Genomic DNA, 21,551 nt, shown 5'->3' on the forward strand with positions numbered 1-21,551 from the left:
TCTCTGACACCACCTTTAGCCCCTCTGCCAGTCTCAGTTCCAAAATCCAGATGTCCTGTCTCCCTGCTGCACTCGCAGCTCTCCTCCAAGCTGCCCTCACTGCCCTACCTGTTCTTGCACGTGCGCTTTTTTCTTCCAGAAGCACCCTTCTCTCGGTTTCGCTGCCCAGTACCTCCACGAATCCCACTAGCTTCAGTTCAAAAATCACCCTCTTTCTGAAACTTCTGAACTCCAGGTCCCCACCTGGTCTGTGCCCTTCCTCTGCTCTCACACGGCAACCTGCGGACGGTTTTCGAAACGCCTTAAGAGAGGCACTCGAATCTTAGGTATGACTTTATCACCAGCCCATTTCACAGTGCCTGGTACGCCAACAGGCACTTAGCGAAATGTCTATTTAATGATAATTATGGAATTTTTACTCACTTATCCTCTGTCTCCCCAAGTGCAAGGCATATGTCTCTCATTCTCTGAATCTCCAGCACCCAGCAAGTAAATGCCACACAACTAGATCTCAGTGAAAATTAATAACTGTTGAAGGAACCAACACCGTACCAGCCTCCAAGCTCTCCTCTTCCAATCAAGCCTGCATGCTGATGGAAGATTCCTTTTCCAACATACCAACTTACCATGGCTCCCATCACCTAACCCTACCCAGCTGGAACCTTCCCTGGTTTCCTGTTACCTGTAGCAGGAAGCTCAGCTTCCCTACCTCAGTTCTTTTGCATAGAAACGCTCTTGCCTTGATCTCCGCAGGATCTCTTCTCTCCCGCCTTCTCGTCTCAAGTCAGGCTTCCCCTGCCTAAGCAAACGAAAACGGTCTTTGGGTCAGTCTATTACGTTAGCCTACTTGTTTCTTAACTCCCCCATTTATTAATGAGCTGAAATGGTCTTCACAGGCTTTTTGTTTGTTTTTTTTTCCCTGTGTGTCTTGCTATTGCCTCCCTCACTAGAACATAAGGTCCATGAACTCCAGGGTCTGGCTGGCTTTGTTCACTGCTGCATCCTCTGTCCTAAAGCACTTCCTGGAAGCAGAGGTCAAGTGCTGAACATCTGTTCAGTGAGGGGCAAGCCTGAACAAGAAATAACTGCAGGCTGGCATTCGAGGTCCTCAGTGGCTTGGCCTTACCCCACCTTCCCAGCCTTTTTCCCCACTGATTGATTCCTCACATGACTTCTGTTTGGTATGTCCCGGATACACGGTACCTACTCTTGCCTCCTAACTGGGCCCATCTACAAGAGCCTTGACTTCTTTTTCTTCATATTTAAATTATCTTCATTTAAAAAATCCAGCTCGAACTCCATCTTTTCTATAAGGCAATCCAAAGTGGCAAGCTCTTTAACTGTATTATTTATATAATGTCTTAAAAATCTTTCCATTCTTTAGAGCTGTCTGTCTTATACTTGTAATGACATTTTTTAAATTATAGAAATAGGTTGTCAGTTATAATAAAAGATGAAAAACCTTTAAAAGGAAAAATTCTATATGTGAGGAGTAAATAAGATTCAGACCCCATTTTACCTCTGTTAAGAAAACTGTATGCCTTTCCCCTCAAGTATACCAAAGAAGTTTGCTTTCAGGTTTAACGCGCAACCTAAAGGTTAAAGGGCAACATTCAAAATTTGTGAGCGAGAGTTGGTTCTAGTAACAACTGTGATGTCCACTTTAATTGCAAATAATATTGACCACTGAACATACTATGAAAAGGCATCTAAAAAATAACTCTTCCAACTTTTAAGGTGAGCCTAGCACAGTCCGACTGACTAAATAATTTGTTTTAATCCATAAAATAAAATATAACAAACCAGGAATGCTTGTGTGATAAGAATGCTTCTGTGATAAGGATTACTAGTCAGAAATTTTTCAAAAGTTACAGTAAGTTTTAAGTAGTTTTACTGATCTGTATCCCGATGACCCCGGTGGTGGATACGTGCAAACATGCCTGCATACGCGGGCCCGTATATCAGCACAGATGGTGCAATACATGATGTGTACACAAAGGCAACATGCTAACCTGGAGAGCAATTTGGCAGCATTAGCATCCTCTGCTGAATTCATGTCATCCCAGCAGGAATTTCTCTGACTTAGCTGCAGGCTGACCTGAGGAACTCCATCAGACAGCTCTGGTTGCGGTACCCTGTGGGCCTGAATAGATCCCTCACTCCTAGATTTGGGGATCTAAAAAATAAAATAAAATAAAGAAGAGAAGAATTTTTAAAAGTCTTTCCAATTAAGTTATTGAAGATAATTTATTCGAATTTATTAATAATCTAATGTATTAATCACACTCCAGAAAAATATCAACCGAGGTATAAAATTGAAAATGCATATAAAAATTCTTATATAGCAAAGGGCACAGTGAAGGGGAGATACCAATATTTCTGAGGGGAACTTCCAAACCATTATGGCCCACACCCCTCTCCTGGATTCTCATACAAATCTTCCCCAGGCCTAACCTCTCCTTAGAATAATTATTCTATGTAATGAGAGATTATGAGAGTATATCAGACTGCAACCTAGAAGGAGAGAAGAAATAGTCAGAAAGAGGCAGAAAAAAAAAAAAAAGGCTGAGAACCACTGAAATAGAGAATGCCAACGTGAGAAAGGTGTCCGGAAATATTTACTACCAACAAGCAAAATACACACCAGTTGGCAAGTTTCTATTGTAATCCTCTGTTGTAGGGCAACGTATGGTGTAATAAATTTTGAATTAAGGAAATAAATAGGAAAAACACAACTTTTTTACTTTTCTTCTATCTCTGGAATCATGGGCAACCCAAGTGTCAAATGAATACTGGGTGTATTGACTTTTCATATCTGAGGTCTCTCCAACCCCAGAAATACCTTCATGCTCTCTTATTTTAGGTCAGAAAAAATGAGAATACAACCAATATTCTTTTCCTAAAACTGTGTAAAAATCATGTCAGAATTTCAGGAAAGTTTCAAACCCTTGGATCAAAAGTATTCATTACACTGGAAGCTTTTTCTCATCTCTAGGACTTTTCTCTTGCTTGTCCTTTCATCTACAATGTCATGTGTTGATCACTGGCCAATCACCAACCAAACCAAACCCTAAACTCCTTTGAGGTTGAGATAAGAATCCACTGCCCACAGAGCAATCTGGGCAAACTACCCTCAGGTCTAAATAACCTTTCCCAACTCTGAATTCCTGTAACTCACCACCACACAATCTACACTTGATTGCATGTCATCTGATACCATAATCTTAGTTATCTCAAGTTTCTAGGTCACGTGGCCTCAACCAGATCGCTCCTCCTACCTCGCCCTTCTCTTCTCCTTCTTTATATTATTTGTAACATTTTTACCAAGAAGTCAAGCAAAGTTTTGAACCCATTAATAAATACTTATTGTCAGACAAACACTCTTCAACTACAAGATATTCCCAAGACACTGACTGACCAAGAGGCTAGGATAATGGACAATTAAAAAGAGTAACACGGACAATTATGGACATAAATATTTAATAAATTCATACCATTATGAGGATTACATGAAAATAATTTAGCAGAGTTACATTTAACACAAAACAAACACTAAATAAAAGCTAGCTTTTATTAATATTGTTATGTAAAATTTGCCCAAATCTGATGACTGCCAATTAATTGTTCAGTTTCATTTCTCTGTAGAGCATTCGTAAGCTCATGAAAATCAAAGGGAAAATTTTTTAAAATTATGAAATAACTATAGCTCATAGCTATATTTGCCAAGAATATTTCTAAAAGAAATACTCAGATAAACAGCAACACAACATGAAAAGTGTAAGCATATGCTATTACATATTTCATAAAAATAGACATGAAAAATCAATAAAAACCACTGAAAAAGCAGTACGATTTCCAATTAGTTAGCTAAAAAAATCTCACATCCACACTAATATTTATTTTAATATTGAGAGAAAACTAAGAACAGTTGTTTGGCAATATTTCATGGTGTTAAAATAATGACATGACATTTTAGGTTCAGTGATAATTTGCGTTCTAAATTTGATTCAACAATTTATGTAAAAAAATATTCTAAGGTAAAAAAAAGGTAATATGCAGCTTATTCCGTCTTGCCAGTTTATATTAAAATAGACTCCATAACCCCATAATAGAATTCACATACCAGCAACTACATCAGCTACATTTATCTAAGTGTATTTCCCAATGATTTAATTTCTATAGAAATAACAGACATGATTGTCATTAACCATTAACTTTAAAATATAAACTCATTATTTACACCAAAGGAGTGCAAAGAATTGAGCTTGTGCACAGAACATGAAAATACTGCATGAAGTTTATGAGAACAAAATTGTTAGAAAAGAAGTGGCTCAATAAGTCTAAGATGACTAGAACTGTGGAATACATACACATTTTTAAAAGGAATGCACAATTTTTAAAGGTGATTAATGATATCTTCTTGAAGATGTACCTTGAAGACTATACATTTTCACTATAGAGATGACGACTGCAGGAAAAATTAATAGAGTGATAAAGTTTTAAAACCTGCCGTTTTACTGATGTAATTAACTTTAGTACAGATGTATTAACTTTGGGAAAAAGGAAGAGATCACTTTCTTTAGCTGGAATTGAGCTTTTTAGGGACACAGAGTTTAAGCCTTGGCGTTATAACGTTGGTAGAGGAGTGGTTTTATTTCTGTGCTTCCAGGTGTCTATTTCGGATTGCATAGAGTTCAGTGGTGGACTTTGAGATGGTGTTCAAGGCCCCGTTCATCACAGAACTCTCTGAGGAATATGACACCAGTCGGCCAAAGCCAAGGGTACAAAGAGACATGTTATTACACTGTGGTCTCAGAGCAGGAGTTCTCACCCGGAGCCAGTTTTGTCTAGAGACATTTTCGGTTGCCATGAACAGGGGTGAGGGTATGTGATATTAGAATCTAGTGGGCAGAGGCCAGAGATGCGACTAAACATTCTATAATGCATAGGATAGCCTGCCATGAAAGAGAGTTATCTGGTCCATCTGTCAGTACAGCTGACGCTGAGAAACCTTGCTTTAAAGGGAATGGGGAGGAGAAATCTGTATGGAGGCAGCTCCTCTCTCTATATACACTTTTCTTCTGGGTGCATCCTCCCTTTTTGTCATTGGCATGTAAACGTATAACAGGCCAACATCAGCTCTGAGTTTAGCAGGAATGGGCCAAGAAGGCCCAGCAGGCCTGCCTTGTCTACACAAGAGTTGCTAGTGACTCCATGAGGTTCAGCCAAGCTCTGTGGGGCAAGAATTTACTGTAATAAAAATAAAAACCTTACTGTAACAAATGGAGTGCATGTCCTTAGAGAGACCCATCTGCAGCCTCATAACGTGTGGCCACGGTAGGAAAACGGCCAAGGGTTTGGGATACGGACTGGGGTAGGCAGCTTTCTCTTTCTGCTGGAGATATGCAGGAGTTCACACCACACTTTGCTCCTTTATTTTAGTGATCTTCATGACAACTTTTGGACTTGAAGGTGAAAACTATAAAAGCCCCCCAACCATCTGTGAAAAACATTTTGCTAAGAATTCTGCCATTGGCTGTTTGAGATAAGGATCTATGCACATGTTGTGTGATTTATGTGTACAACTCGAATACTAGCAATCCTAGGAATCTTAAAGCACATTCCGTGCATGTATTTGCAGGTATGGAAGAGTCTAAGAAGTAATTTGAGATACTTCAGTATTTGAGATGCCAGAGGAAGAGAAACAAAAGAATAATCTTTGAAAATGTAAAATTAGGAAATATTCTCTTAGATACTGTTGCTGTTACTGTTAGGAACAAACATTTAGTGAGTGAGCATCTACTCTGTGCTAGCACAGTTCCAAGAGATTTACATAAATTAACCCATTTAATTCTTACAACAACCTGAAGAGGCAGGGATTACTATTATTAGCATTTCACAGCTGAGGAAACGGAGGCATAGCTCGAGTTGTCTGTCCAGTGAGGAAGTGGCAGAGACACAGTTACACCCCAGGGAGCCAGGCCACAGGACCTGTGATTACCACTGCTCTCTATAGTTGGTCATATGTTAAATGTTAGAATTGCAAGAAGAAAAGGCACTTTTGGATAAAAGTCACATTATATCCCATAATGTAACCCATTTTCTTCTTTTTGGGGGGGCATTAGTAATTAAAACTTTCTTTAAATTTATCTCTCTGGCATCCACTGAACCATTCTAGCAATATAATTTTAGGGGGAAGAAATTGGGTATGAGGAAACTATATGGGAAATGTGTTCATTGTATTTTTATTTATAATAGGCCCAAAATGTAACTATTCTAAATAGCCAAATTACTATAAAGTAATTATGGCACATGTATATGATGAAAGAATATTCAGCCATTAAAATATCAGAAGGTTTTTAACAGGACTGTGAAATAATTTTATGATATATAATATAGAATGAGCTCAGTTAGCAAATATAAATGTACAGACATAGTTATACACACGCACACACATATATATATATGTATATATCTCCAATAATGCTTGGAACATCACCATACTTGAAATATACATGAAGCAAACTCATGGTTACCAAAGGGGAAAGGTAGGGATAAATTAGGACTTTGGGGTTAACATACACACACTACTATATATAAAATAGATAACCAAAAAAGACCTACTGTATGAAACAGGGAACTCAATATTTTGTAATAACCTATAAGGGAAAAGAATCTGAAAAAGAATATATATACATTATATATATGTTTATATCTGAATCACTTTGCTGTACACCTGAAACTAACACAACATTGTAAATCAACTGTACTTCAATTTAAAAAAATTAAAAATAAATAAAAAATAAAACATACATGAATAAATTTCAAAGGCCAAAAATCAAATTCTGCCACAGTCAACACTATAAAGGTTTTAACAAGGTCTCATCTTTAAAAACTGAACAAAGAATCCAGCACTTGAAAAACATGAAATCCAGCACTTGAAAAACATGCTTGTGATACCAGACTCTGATTTACCCTGATACAATGATCTGACTAAAAATAAAAGACATAAGAAAATAAGACATAAAGAAAATAACGTGTGCCTTAATATTTATCCATATAAATCTGTCACTGCGAGGGCACAACCGTGCCCTCTGTCCCGTGGGCAAGTGTTGGGTAGGAGCTGTCTGCCCTGCAGGACTGAAACAGAAGAATGGCGGGTGAGTCAGAAGCAGGAGGGACTCAGTTTACTGGACGGGGACCAATCTCTCCGAAATTCGTAGCTCCCTTTCCTTTGTGTAGGTGAATGTTTCCTGATTATTATAAGAATCTTCCTGGAAAAGTGATGTGCGTGTGAATCAACTGCAGGAAAATTTATAACAGTAATTTAGCATACTATTATGAAATAGTATTGTTAATACATAATTTTTAAAAGTTTAAGCAAAACAAACTTTAATGTTTTGGTCTTAGGAGTCACCCTAACCACCGGCCAGGTGCTGTACTTGCATTTTGAAATGACAAAAACTGTAAGTCTGTTCTTTTCATCATCAGGTACTTTGGGAGAAGATTAGAACAGGGCAGAAAATTATATTCAAGGCTCAACGATGAAGGAAAATTGTGATAGCAGGATGAAAGCAGAAAAGTTAATGTTTAACATTTAGACTTTCTAAATAAAGTTCATTAGACCTCCTCAATATCCTTGACCTTTTCTGTCTTCCATTTGTCACTTGTATGGAAGAGGACAAAGCCTCTTGCTTTTTCTTCATGTTCATTAAACTCAGCATCTTCATAAAAAGAAATGGTGAGATAACTAAGTACCAGAAAATAGATGTTTAGCTCTGATTTTTTTTTTTTTTAAAGAAGACAGGTATTTCTAGCTTAAAATATTAAAAAAAAAAAACCTCTCTAAGTTAGAAAAAATTGAAATAAGAAAAAATTTAAAAAGGCCTTTGTTTTTGCTCAAAAATCTTTAAATTTTGCTTTTCAAAAGTGAGGCTTGTTTACTAAATGGCAGCAACCAATTCTCCTGATAAATAACTTGGTCAATCTATTATGTGCCAGCTACAGTGCTAGCTAATTAATGTCCCAGTGGTTTTTTGTTTTTTTTTTGAGCAAGTTATTAACATGCTTTAGGAAATTAGTTATAACTAATTAAAATTTCATCTTGATCTAAATTTTAGAGTGGATCTGTACTTAGCATAAAATCATTTTAACTAAGTTTGTTAGAAAAATTACTCACAGGTGAAAAGACAAAAATTTCACAGTTAAAAAAAAAGTTTATCTTGAAATATAGTAGATCAGATTAATTATGGTTTCACAGTGGGGCTCAAGCAAGTAACAAACCTCTTAGCATTTGACTTTCCTCAACTCTTTCCTTCTCACCTCCTCACTCCTCTGCAAAAGCTAAATGCCATCACAGCAGAAATTTCTGTCTGTTTTGTTAACTGCTGTAGCCCTGCCTCCTAGAGCTGTACCTAGCAAAATAGTAGGGGACCATTAAATGTTCCTATAATGAATAAATGAACAAATGAATAACCGAACAAACTAACTGATAGTATCTACCTTCCTTTCAGAAATATTGATGCCATGAAGCACATTAATTGCATTGTGTAAGCATTATTCTTATTCTAAAAGTTTCGTCTATATTCAGTGTCAAAATCTATAAGTCAGTTTAAAAAAATAGCTATGGTACAGTCAACACAGTTCCATCTGCTATTTTACGAAGTCACTTGTTCAAGTTCCTGACTTCAGGTCTTTCATCAGAAAACAATTCAGGCCAAAAGTAACTGTGTAAACTGAGCAGTTTAGAAATTTAAATATAAGATTTCTACAGATTTTAATTCTATTAATAATATAAAAGTTTGCTTTGAAAATTTTGATCATTTATCTCTGATGATCAAAACCAATGATCAACCAATGGGAATGTTTGCCATCCAATCCCAAATGCAATCCTTTGGCCTCAAAAGTTCTTGCTAACTTAGAGGACAGGATTACACAGGGTGATGGGGCCTTAAAACAAGATGTTCTCTGGAAGCCTGTTCCAAAGGGACACTACTGACGCTAGCTGGAATGCCGTAAGCAGTGCTTCTTACCCAGGGGTGCACACTGGAACATCCTTTGGAGATTTAAAAAAAGTGGTACACTTGCTAAAATTCATCCCATCACCTCACTTCCCATTCCCAGGGAATATATATCTGAGTTGCATCCTGGGCAGGTGAATTTTTAAAAAATCCTCAGAATAATGTGTGCTGCTGATTCAGAGTTTAAAAATTTGTCAAGTAAATAATTTCTCTTTGAGCTTTTTAAAAATTAGCGTTAAGGTGAAAAAATAAACTAAACATTAAATAACTGAATTGCTTGATCACAGCTGGTCATGTTTATGCAAGAAAAATTAGGCGGAAAATTCAGAAATTAAATGATTATTTTAGAACCACTCAGTTTTAGAGTTGACGAGAGGTCTACTCCAATCCCTGCATCTCAGAAGTGAAATCCAGGGGCCCAGAGAACTGACATGATTTGTCCAGAGTTGTCCAGAGAGTGGGAAACTTGACTATTAAAATCCCCTTCTGACCAAAGTGAAGGTGAGAAGTAAAGTAATAAACTGTAAAATCCTGGGCAAACTAACAATTAATGGTAGTGCAGGGTAACAACACACCTCCTGTGGCCTGGAAGGAAAGCAGATGGCAACACCTAGGCTGGCAGGCCCGCCCTGCGGCCATGCGGGGCTGTAAGCTGAAGCGTCCTAGGTCTATGGTGACCTCGGAGAACCTCATTACCAGTCCTGGCCTGACTTACAGGTTTTGTTCATTTGAAGGAAATATATTTCTATCTTGTTTAAGCCAATGTTGTTTGAGGTTTATTTATACGCAAGAACACCTAATCCAAACTGATGCAAGATTTTGCTCAAATGCTGTCTTATCAGTGAAGCCTTCTCTGTCACTACAGAATAAATAGCAAAATTCTCCCTTATGCCCCACTCCCCATTTGCTTGACTCTGCTTTATTTATTTCCATTGCACCCAATACCGTCAAACATACTGTATATCTACTTATGTGTAGTTATTTGTTGCCTTTTCCCCCTAACCAGATGTAAGTTCCACGAGGGCAGGAACTTTGGTTTGTGTTGCAAACACTGTGGGATGGAGGGAGGGTGAAGGAAGGGCGTGCCTCACTCTTAAAGGGAAATCCAACTGCTTACTTTTGTTGGTCAAAATTTAGTCACATGGTGACACACAGCTGCCCGGGAAGTTAGGGAAAGTGGTTTTATAGCTGTGCATCCATGTACGCAGCCAAGGAAGAGGAGGAGACTAGATCTCGGGAGGCCACTAGCAGTCTTGACCACAGACCTAAAGAAATAAAGGAGTGTCTCAGAAGAATGTCTGGGGAGGAACATTCCAGCTGGAGAGCCGTGCAGAGGTCCTGAGGAGGAAGCATGATTTCCAAGTCTGAGGAACAGCAAGGAGGCCACTGTGGCTGGCTGGAGACAAACGAGTGAGAACAGTGGCAGGAGGGGAGGTCACTGAAGTAGCAGAGGGCCCAGATCACGGAGACCTACAGGCATTTTTAAGGACGTTGCCTTTTACCCTGGGCGGGGGTGGGGGGTTACTTTTAGAAGGTGTTAAACAGAGAAGAAACATGCCTGACTTTCATTTTGAAAGGATCCTTACTGCTACAGAGAGAAGAGACTGTTGAAGGGTCAGAGTGATTAAAGGAGACCAACTAGGAAGTAATTGCAATGCTCGTGGGCTTGGATCAGGGAAACGTTGAGATGAGACCAGATTCTGTATGTATTTTGAAGGTGGGCTCAACAGGGTTTGCTGATGCACTGGACAGGAGGAAGGAGTCAAGGATGACTCCCAAGTTTCTGGCCTGAGCGCTGAAAGAATGAACTGTCATCATGGAGTTGGAAAAGACAGCAGGCGGTATAGATTTTGGCGGGTAAATCAGGAGTTCAGTGCTCTGGACATGCTAAATTTGAGATGCACATAAGACAGACAAGTGGAGATGTCATGTAGACAGTTGGCTATAGGAGTTGGAGTTGAGAGGCGTGAACTGAAAATACAAATTTGCAAGTCATCTATATGTAGATGGTATTTAAAAACCAAGTAATTGGAAGAGATCACCTAGGGCGTGAATCTAGATAGAGAAGGGAAGAGGATTAAGAACTAATCCCCAGAGCACTCAAGGTTAGAGAGGGAAGACTCAGTGTGACTGAGGAGTGGACAATTAGGTAGAGGGAAAAACCAAGACAGTGTACTGAAAGGCAAGGGGAAAGGGTTTCAACAAGGAAGGAATAAATACAGTTACCATATAACCCAGCAATCCCAAAACATGTGTCCACATAAAGACTTGTACATGAGTGTTCATAGCAGCATTATTCATTATAGCCAAAGACTGGAAACAACTCAAATGTCCATCAGCCGATGAATGGATAAGTAAAATGTGTATATCCATACAATGGAATATTATTCAGTGATAAAAAGGAATGAAGCACTGATTCAACAGAGATGAATCTTGAAAACATTACACTGCATGAAAGAAGGCAGACACAATGGAAACATACTGTATTATTCCATTTATATAAAATGTCCAGAACATATACATCTACAAAGACAAAAAGGAAATCATTGGCTACCAGGGACTGAGTGATGGGAAGCGACTGCAAATGAGTATGGGGTTTCTTTCTGGGGTGATGAAATGTTTGGGAATTAGATAGTGATGATGGTTGCACAACTATGTAAATATACTAAAAATCACTGAATTGTAATTTTAAAGGAGTGAATTTTATGGTATACAAATTGTATCTCAATAAAGCTTTTTTAAAAAGGAAGGAGTGACCCAGTGTGTCAAATGCTGCCGACAGGGTGAATAAGATGAAAATTAAGACCTGACCACTGACTGTGGCAAAGTGGCATCATTTGACAAGCACTGTTTCACTCTGTAGTAGGATGGATTAGAGTGGTCCCAAAGAGAATAGAGAAGAAGTGAAACAGCAAGCTTATATAATTCATTGAGGAGTTCTGTTGTAAGGAATAGCAGAGGAAATGGGTGAAGGCTAACCGTGGCTGTAGAGGGGGGGTGTTGGAGTCAAGGGAAAGGTTGTTTTGTTTTGTTTTTTCTGGTAAGATGGGAAATATAGTATATTTCTATGCTAATGGGACTGGTTCAGTGGACAGACAAAAAAAAAACCCCTGATGACCCAGGAGAGAAGGAAGGGGTAGAGAATTCAGGGAGCAAAGTTCTTGTGGGGGTCAGAGGGTATGGGATCTTGTCCACAGTGGAAGGCTTCTCTGGGAGAGAAGCAAACACAGCACATCTCCTGTGACTGGAAAGAAGGAGAGAACACGATGCAGGGGCAGATACTGGATGAATGTGAGGACAGGTGGAGAGTCTCTCTGGATGTTCTTAGTCAAATGAAAGTAAGGTCATGAAGGTTGCAAAGGGGGATGTTGGAGGTTAAGGACCAAGGAAATGGTATGAAACAGAGTTTAAAAGAGAGGAAAGAGTGAAAAAACGAGGAGAGCGGTAGAACTGCCAGCAAAATGAGGGACCATTTGAGGATGGTAGTCACATATTTAAAGTGAGACATCAAGCCCAAAATTAGCAGACAGAAGGAAATAAGAAGGATCAGGATAGAATTAAACCAGAGGCTAAAAAGATAACTGAAAAGATCAATGAAACTAAGAGGTAGATTTTGGAAAAGATAAGCAAAACAGACAACTTTTAGCTAGACTCACAAAGAAAAAAAGAAAGAGGATTCAAATAAACAGAAGTGAAAGAGGAGATGTTACAACCGATACCACAGAAATACAAATGGTCATACGAGACTACTAGGAAAAATTATATGCCAACAAATTGGATAACCTAGAAAAAATAGGTAAATTCCTAGAAACATACAATCTACCAAGATTGAATAATGAACAAACAGAAAGTCTGAAGAGACCAGTTACTAGTAAAGAGATTGTTCAGAGGATTTTGATTCCTGATTCAAACAAAAGTCCAGGACCAGATGGTTTCACTGGTGAATTCTACTAAACATTTAAACAATTAATACCAAACCTTCTCAAACTCTTACAAAGAATAAAAGAGGAGCCAACACTTCCAAGTTCATTTTACAAGAACAGCAAACCTGATACCAAAATCAGACAAGAACACTACAAGAGAAGAAAATTACAGGCCAATATCCTTAATGAACATACAAGTAAAAATTCTCAACAAAGTATTAGCAACAATACATTAAATTCAACAATACATTAAAAGGATCATACACCATGATCAAATGGGATTTATTCCATGGATGCAGTGATGGTTCAACATCAGCAAATCAATCAATGTGATACACTATATTAACAAAATGAAGGACAAAAATCATATAATATTCTCAATAAAGAAAAAGCATTTGTCAAAAATTCAACATATATTCATGACAAAAACTCTCAACAAAATGGGTATAGAGAGAATGCACTTCAACATAATAAAGGCTATATATGACAAGCCCACAGCTAACACCATATTCAACAGTGAAAAGCTGAAAGTTTTTCCTCTGAGATCAGGAATAAGACAATGATGCCCACTCTTGTGACTTTTATTCAACACAGGGCTGGAAGTCCTAGCCAGAGTAATTAGACAAGAAAAAAAGTTAAAAGTATCCAAATCAGACAGAAAGAGTAAAATTGTCTCTGTTTGCAAATGACATGATCTTGCGTATAGAAAACCCGGAAGACACCACCAAAAAAACTATTAAAATGAATGGATTCAGTAAAGTTGCAGGGTACAAAATCAATATACAAAAATCTGTTGTGTTTCTATAACTAATAATAAACTATCAGAGAAATTAAGAAAACAATTCCATTTATAACTTCATCAAAAGAATAAAATATCTAGGAATAAATTTAACCAAGGAAGTGAAAGATCTGTACACTGGAAATTACAAGACAGTAATGAAAGGAACTGAAGAAGAAACAAATAAATGGAAAGATATTTCTTGCTCATGGATCGGAAGAATTAATATTGTTAAAATGTCTATACTACCCAAAGCAATCTATAGATTCAATGCAATTATTATCAAAATTTCACTGGCATTTTCCACAGAAATAGAACATATAGTCCCAAAATATTTATGAAAACACAAAAGACTCCAAAATAGCCAAAGCAATCTTGAGAAAGAAGAACAAAGCTGGAGGCACCACACTTCCTGATCTCAAACTACATTACAAAACTATAGTAAACAGAACAGTATGGTATTGGCATAAAAACAGACTCAGAGATCAATGGAACAGAATAGAGAGCTCAGAAATAAACCCATGCATATCTAGTCAATTAACTTACAACAAAGGAGACAAGAATATACAATGGGAAAAGAAAAAGATCTTCAATAAGTGGTGTTGGGAAAATCAAACAGCCACATGGAAAAGAAAGAAACTGGACCACTACCTTACACCATACACAAAAATGAATTCAAAACAGATCAAAGAGTTGAATGTAAGACCTGAAACCATAAAACTCCCAGAAGAAAACACCTTAAGGTGTTAAGCACCTTAACATCAGTCTTGAAAATGGTTTTTAGATTTGACATCAAAAGCAAAGGCAACAAAAGCAAAAATAGACAACTAGGACTATATCAACCTAAAAAGCTTCTGAACAGTACAGAAAACCAACAAAATAAAAAAGTAACCTACTGAATAGGAAAAATATTTGCAAATCATGTATCTGATAAAGCATTAATATCCAAAATATATAAAGAACTCATACAACTCAATAGAAAAAAAGTCCAAATAGAAAATGGGCAGAGGATCTGCATTTTTCCAAAGATGGTCAACAGGTACATGAAAAGGTGTTCAACATGAATAACCATCAGGGAAATACAAATCAAAATCACAACTGAGATATCATCTCACATCTGTTAGAATGGCTATCATCAAAAAACAAGAAACAAGTGTTGCCAAGGATTTGGAGAAAAGGGAACCCTTGTGCACTGTTGGTGGGAATGTAAATTGGTGCAACCACTATGGAAAACAGTATGGAGGTTCCTCAAAACATTAAAAATAGAATTACTATATGATCCAGCAATTCCACTGCTGAGTATTTATCCAAAGAGAATGAAATCACTATCTCAAAAAGACATCTGCAAACCCATGTTCACTGTAGCATTATTTACAATAGTTAAGACATGGAAACAATCTAAGTGTCCAAAGACAAATAAATGCAGAAATAAAATGTGATATATACATATATATATATATACATATATATATATATACACACACATATATATATACACACACACAATGAAAGCTATTCAGCCATAGAAAAGGAAATCCTGCCATTTGCACCAACATGGATGGACCTTGAGAGCATTATGCTAAGTGAAATCGATCAGACAGAGAAAGACAAATACTGTATGATCTCATTTACATGTGGAATCTAAAAAAAAAAGTGAACCCACAGATATAGAGAACAGATTGGTGGTTGTCAGAGGCAGGGGGTAAGGAGGTGGGTGAAGTAGGTAAAATTGATGGAGGTGGTCGAAAGATACAAACTTCCAGGTATACCATAAGTAAGTCCTGAGGATGTAATGTACAACATGGTGACTATTGTTAATAATACTCTATTGTATGTTTGAATGTTGCTAAAAAGTAGATTTTAAAAGTTTTCATCATAAGAAATTAAAAAAAAACTGTAACTGTGTGATGACTGGATGTTAATTAAACTTATTGTGGTAATCATCTCACAACATATACAGGTGACCCCTGAATAATGCAGAGGTTACGGATGCTGATGAAAATTCGAGTTTAACTTTACTGTGGGCCCTCCGTATCTGTGGTTCTACGTTAGCAATTTGACCCATGTAGTACTGTAGTACGTATTTACTGAAAAAAATCTACGTATAAGTGAACCTGAGCAGTTCAAACTGGTGCTGATCAAGTGTCAAACTGCATATCTCTCAAATCATTGTGTTGTACACCTAAAACTAATAACAGTGTTATATGTCAACTGTATCTCAACAAAAAAATAAAGTGAGGTATCAGTGCAGTGTTGTGGGTTTCTCCAGCTCCATTCAGCTGCTGGGGTAGGCAAGGAGTAAGTAGCATGTTGGTTTTAGAGAGGGTTGAGATTTTAAGGTAGCAGATATTAGCTTCTTTATTCCTGTGTTGTAAATGCTTGTTTACCTGCCGTCAGCCTCATTAGCTTGAGTGATGCCCGAGTATATGTCTTTCTCATTGTTGTCTCCCCTGCCTGTAACTCTTTGACATATAAGAGGTGATTAATAAATGTTTAATATAATATTTCCTTTCTGAAAACATATTTAGGAATTACTGTGTTCGTTATGCTCCTTCCCCAAAATATAGCCGATGAATCAAGCGAGATGATTTACTTATAAATTACATAAGACTACAGTCAGTTTTCTCCTACCAGTTCTTTATATTTAAACGGAAAAAATTAATATTTTCAGAAAGTAGTTATATTCCCTTTTCTGAGAACTAATCAAATGAGTTCATCAAAGTGTTAATCAAACATGAAAACATCCTTTGATAATGTCATGGGTGAGTTTTAAAAAATATTATCTTAATCTTCTAAGCACAAATATGGGGAGGGGGGGGCAGTGTAACGCAGCCTAGGTTTCTCCCAAAGATGAGAGTTAACTCCTCGGGGAAAGATAAGTATTGGGTTGGCCAAAAAGTTCGTTTGGATTTTCCATAGGATGTGATGGAAAAACACGAACGAACTTTTTGGCCAACCCAATATTTGCAGGATTCCTCGTTGTAAGACTTCTCATACTGTCCAGAAATAGTTGAGCTTCTTCCTCTGCAAAACTTCTAGTACCATTCTTTCTTCCATGTCTGTGAATGGTAACCACCACTATTATCTCATGATCCGTTTGTGTTTCTGTGATAAATCGGTAAGTAAAGGTACATATTTCAGGGGAGGGAAAAGCACCTCCCACATCAAAACGGGAAACTAAGATCCCACATGCTACGTGGTGCAGCCAAAAACAAAAAACAAAACAAAACGAAACAAAAAACAGTGACGGAACACTGCTTTAAGGCTCCTTCTGAAGGTGCTGTTTTGGTGAGCAGGGCAGCACATTTCAGCCTGCATCTGTTTGTCAATGTGTGTTGTGAGCATGACTGCCAAAAAATGATTAAAGGGATAAAAAAATGCTATTTGTAGTCCAAGCTTTCTTTTAACATAGTTCTTACCATAAACAAGGGAAGCTGATGGAATGTTTTGCACTCCTTTTGCCAAACTCTGAAACTAACGAACCCTCGGCCACAAAGCCACCTGGGAATTACCAGATCTGGAGTCAGTGGGGTCTCTTTCATTTTGGAGGAAGTCTCCATTAGGGCACTGCTCAATGTAACAAACTATGAGGCGTTACTAGGTTGTTTGGTTTTGGTAAAATACCCATTCTCAATGGAGTAAAAGCCATTTTCAGGCTTCCCTGGTGGCTCAGCGGTTAAGAATCCGCCTGCCAATGCAGGGGACACGGGTTCGAGCCCCGGTCCGGGAAGATCCCACATGCCACGGAGCAACTAAGCCTGTGCGCCACAACTACTGAGCCTGCGCTCTAGAGCCCGTGAGCCACAACTGCTGAGCCCACGCACCACAACTACTGAACACACGTGCCTAGAGTCCGTGCTCCGCAACAAGAGAAGCCACCGCAATGAGAAACCCGTGCACTGCAATGAAGAGTAGCCCCTGCTCACCACAACTAGAGAAAGCCTGCGTGCAGCAACGAAGACCCAACGCAGCCAAAAATAAATAAATAAATAAATTAAAAAAAATAGAGTAAAAGCCATTTTCATTGTCATAAATATAAGTGAGTATTTTATAACATATTCATTTCTGGGGAAGAAACTGGCTTTGAACTCTACGTATTTCTTCCTATTGCTTGCTGCACGATTTTGGGCAAGTCTTCTAACTTCTCTAAAGCTGCACTGTCTCATCTGTATAATTAAAAACCTACACCTCATAAGACGTGATGGAAATTAAATGAGATAATTCATGTTCCATTAGTGCCGGGAATAGAATAAACATATAATAAATGATAGAAGTGAGAGCTATTGATTTTAACAATAAACAAACATAATAAAGGACTGCAGAACTTGGGACAACATGTCACTATTACCAAATTAACTTAGTGATTTTAATCTTAGACAGCATTCTTCAAATTTGACAACAGTGTAATTCAATGAGCGTTTATTGAACAATTACGACATGCTGGGCCTCAGGCTAAGTCCTGGTATCATTAGTGATGCAGGCTGCCGTCTTACAGAAGTGGAGAGTCTAGTAGGGAGACAGACACACAGACTCCTACCTCCTGCAGCAACTGTTGGGTGTTTACTGAACAGTAGGCATAATATTTAAGCACTGCATATATATTTTCTCATTTTCAATTAAAAACAACCCTATGAAATAGGTATTATGATTCTCATTTTATCAATGTGAGAACAGAGACACAGAGAACTTAAACTAGCCCAAGGTCACCTAGCTATTAAGTGACGAATCTAGGATTTGAATTTCTGGCAATCTCACGAAGGAGCCAGCAGCTTTAACTTTATGCCAGCTTGCCTCTTATGTTTTAAAAAACATTCAATAGCAACAGACATTTACTGAGCATTTACCACCTGTAAGGCATGAGGGAGAATAAATCGGACCTGATTTCTGCACCGTGGTGCTTGCGATACAGTAGGGAAGACAAATGTTCATCACCTAACTACATAAATATATACATACGAACTGTGATAAATGCTAGAAGAAAATTGTAAGTGTTAAGTAAAGAATGTGTAACGTATGCAATGCTATTTGCGAATATATACAGGGCACACAGTTAATTCTGCCTGAGGCAGATAGAGGAGAGGAGGGAAGGGCGTTCACAAGATAATAAGAACAGGAAGAAAGGTACAAAATAAGAAAGCTGACATGACTGGGCACAGAGGGACTAGAGAGACGGGGGCAAGGGCTGAGGCTGAAGGAGTGGGCTGGAGTCACACTGTTGAAGGCATGTGTACTGCGCTAAAGAGTCTGACTTCTATTCAGTATTCAGTGGTGAACAAAGCGTTCTATAATACTCCGGCTACAGTGGTGGAGGAAAGGCTAGGGTGATACTAACACAGTTTTGGACTGAAACTCCCCCAGACACTAACCTTTATTGATAATAGAATGCCCTAGATTACATTCATACCTTTTTCACTTTCTAACTTTGACACTCAGTAAACAGAGCATGTGGAATGGACGATTTTGGGTTGCCTTCCCAGCGCTCATATCCCTCCTCGTCCTCTGCCAATGTCCCCAGTTTCTATTGGGGTGCCATGGGGGTCCCAAGGTGACGCCTCTCCTGGCTCAGGGGTGAATCATGTGACCTCGCCTGAGCCAATTAGTACACTCCTACCTCCTAGCCACAGTAATTGGTTCAGGAAGGCGACTCTCAGGAATTCTCCTGGGAATGCTAGGACAAAAGGTCCTCTCATTTCAGTGAACATGGTAGTGTTAGGAGAGAATTCTCTATAGGTCTCTTATGTTCCTGCATGTCTTAAACAGAAGCACTCACTGCCTTTGTTCTGGATTATCTTTTCAAAACATCTGTATAGTGAACTGTCACGGAAGATTAGATAGATTTTGCATCTGGAGCAAAGGCTGGTTTCCTTACAGCCTTGGAAGACAGAGATAGCTTCTCCCACTGGAGCAAAGGGCAGTCATGCTTACTGCCTGTTATAAAAGAGTCAGGTTCCCTAAATTCAGAATACCTCTCTGGTAGCACAACTGACTGCTAAGGTATCAACTGAACCTCTCTGCATCACTGTGTGGGAGCTGGAGTTTACGTAACCAGCATGAAAAAATGCTGCCTATTGCTACTGCTGGGAGTAAGAAAGTGTCCTTCATCTCAGACCTAGGAGTCTCGTGTCTTCTAGTAGCATCCATGAAACTGGCAGGTTAACTTGTCAGCTTGCAGAAAGGGTAAAATCTCAGACCCTCACAGTTCTCAGTTGGTAGCATATAGCCCTGGAAGCCATTGGCAGCCATCTTGGGGCTATAAGAGGGGTTGGTTCTAATGTGAAGTTGACACTGTGGAATTCAAAAACATGGAAAGAAATCAGGTCCTCAGTAGACATTATTAAGCTATGAGGTAAAGCTTTGACAGAACTCACAGTATTTCTAAGATTTTTGATATATGAGTCAATAAATTCTCTTTCTGGCTTAAGTTGGGATTGTGTCTGTCTGCTATTTGAAACCAAAGGTATTCTTACTGGTTCCATCTGAATGTTGTTGTTAATTTGAAAGTACATCTGATTTAAATGCAAGCCACATTAACTCTGGAATAATCACGTTACTTTGCTGCTGAAAGCGATAGCATTATCAATTTAAAGGCCACTGATTAATTGGAGTGCTTGGCAGAACCGGTATTGACAAGATCACTTCCCATGAAAGCCCTAAGTAAAAAGGACTCAGAAAAGTTTTTTGGGACGTGAGAATACTACTAGTCAAAAGTAGTAGTTTTAAAAAAATATTGAACTCTGCTACTCTGTTTTCAATTGTTTAGCAGGTCCAGCAGTATATAAGAATCCCATTTAAGAGGTCTGGGTAGATTTAAGAATTGCTAGGCTACTTACCAGTCTTTATCATTCTATGCAATATAATACGGTCACAAAGAGAGACTTCTGACTGGGGGCATGATGGCCATAAATAACTATGTCATTTTTTTTTCCCCTTTTTCTCTTCCCTCATTTAGAAAAATAGAAAAGAATAGGATAAAGGGATGTGAGGCCCCTATTAACAGGATGAGTAAATAAAGGGCTGGTTAAAGTTATCAGAGTAAGCAAATGATTAAAGAACTTTAACATGAAGCAGAGGACAAGGTCAAGTACAAATTTTCATGATGTTCTCAGATCCCAAAGTGTATATATGAAAAAGAGAATCAAATAGTGTTGCATTTAAGATCAAGGAGTAAACAAAAAATGGGAGTAAACTGTGATAACAGAATTAGAGAGGGAGAATAAATCACTTATTCAAACAAGAAGCATTTACTGAATGCCAGGCAATATGTCAGATTCTATATACACAAGGATGAACACCATACAGCCTTATTCTGAAAAGAGCTTGTATTCTACTGAAAGGGAGACAGAGTAGTAGTCAAAAAAATGCCATACTGACATGGAACCCAATAGGTGTGATGATTTCCATCAGGGAGAATGATACCAGGAAAGGCTGCAAAGAAGAGTCACTTGCAAGACAAGTTAGTATTTATTTGATGGGCAGAAGTAGGTGTTGGAAGAGGTTAAAACACTTCTTGATTTATAAAAACACATTTCTTTAAACTTTCCCCTGAATCATACCTTTCCTTAGGAGATCCTAAATCAAGATAACTGCTAGAATTTCCTTGTATTTGTGATACTTTAACAAGGATTTACCTATGTTTATGTGCTAACTCTGATTTCCTTTATGAAGAGCATGGCTGTGGGATTTTTTAAAAGTATTTCTCTAAGAAATAGAAAAAACTGAAATGTTGTTTTCTCTGTCATTCATAGCTATAACTAAGTAATCAAACTGAAAGGTGATATCCACGAAAACTCCAGACATAAAACCTATGAGGAAATAAATAATATACATCGG

At 38.1% G+C, this 21,551-nt stretch overlaps 1 protein-coding gene across 10 annotated transcripts in view; it reads right to left on the reverse strand.

Annotated features, from left to right (window-relative positions):
- The window catches only part of FAM13A (family with sequence similarity 13 member A), a 349,193-nt gene that overhangs the window by 134,776 nt on the left and 192,866 nt on the right, over nucleotides 1-21,551 (reverse strand). For all 10 annotated transcript variants that reach the window (XR_014263561.1, XR_014263562.1, XR_014263563.1 and 7 more), the window contains one exon: nucleotides 2,013-2,176. Coding sequence is in view for 5 of the 10 variants with exons in the window: in XM_082461668.1 (XP_082317794.1) it covers nucleotides 2,013-2,176 (164 nt within the window). In the remaining 5 variants the exon portion in view is untranslated. The remainder of the gene's footprint in view (nucleotides 1-2,012; nucleotides 2,177-21,551) is intronic.

The sequence above is a fragment of the Balaenoptera physalus genome, assembly GCF_965194825.1.
Source record: "Balaenoptera physalus genome assembly, chromosome: 5".
Lineage (NCBI taxonomy): Eukaryota > Metazoa > Chordata > Mammalia > Artiodactyla > Balaenopteridae > Balaenoptera > Balaenoptera physalus.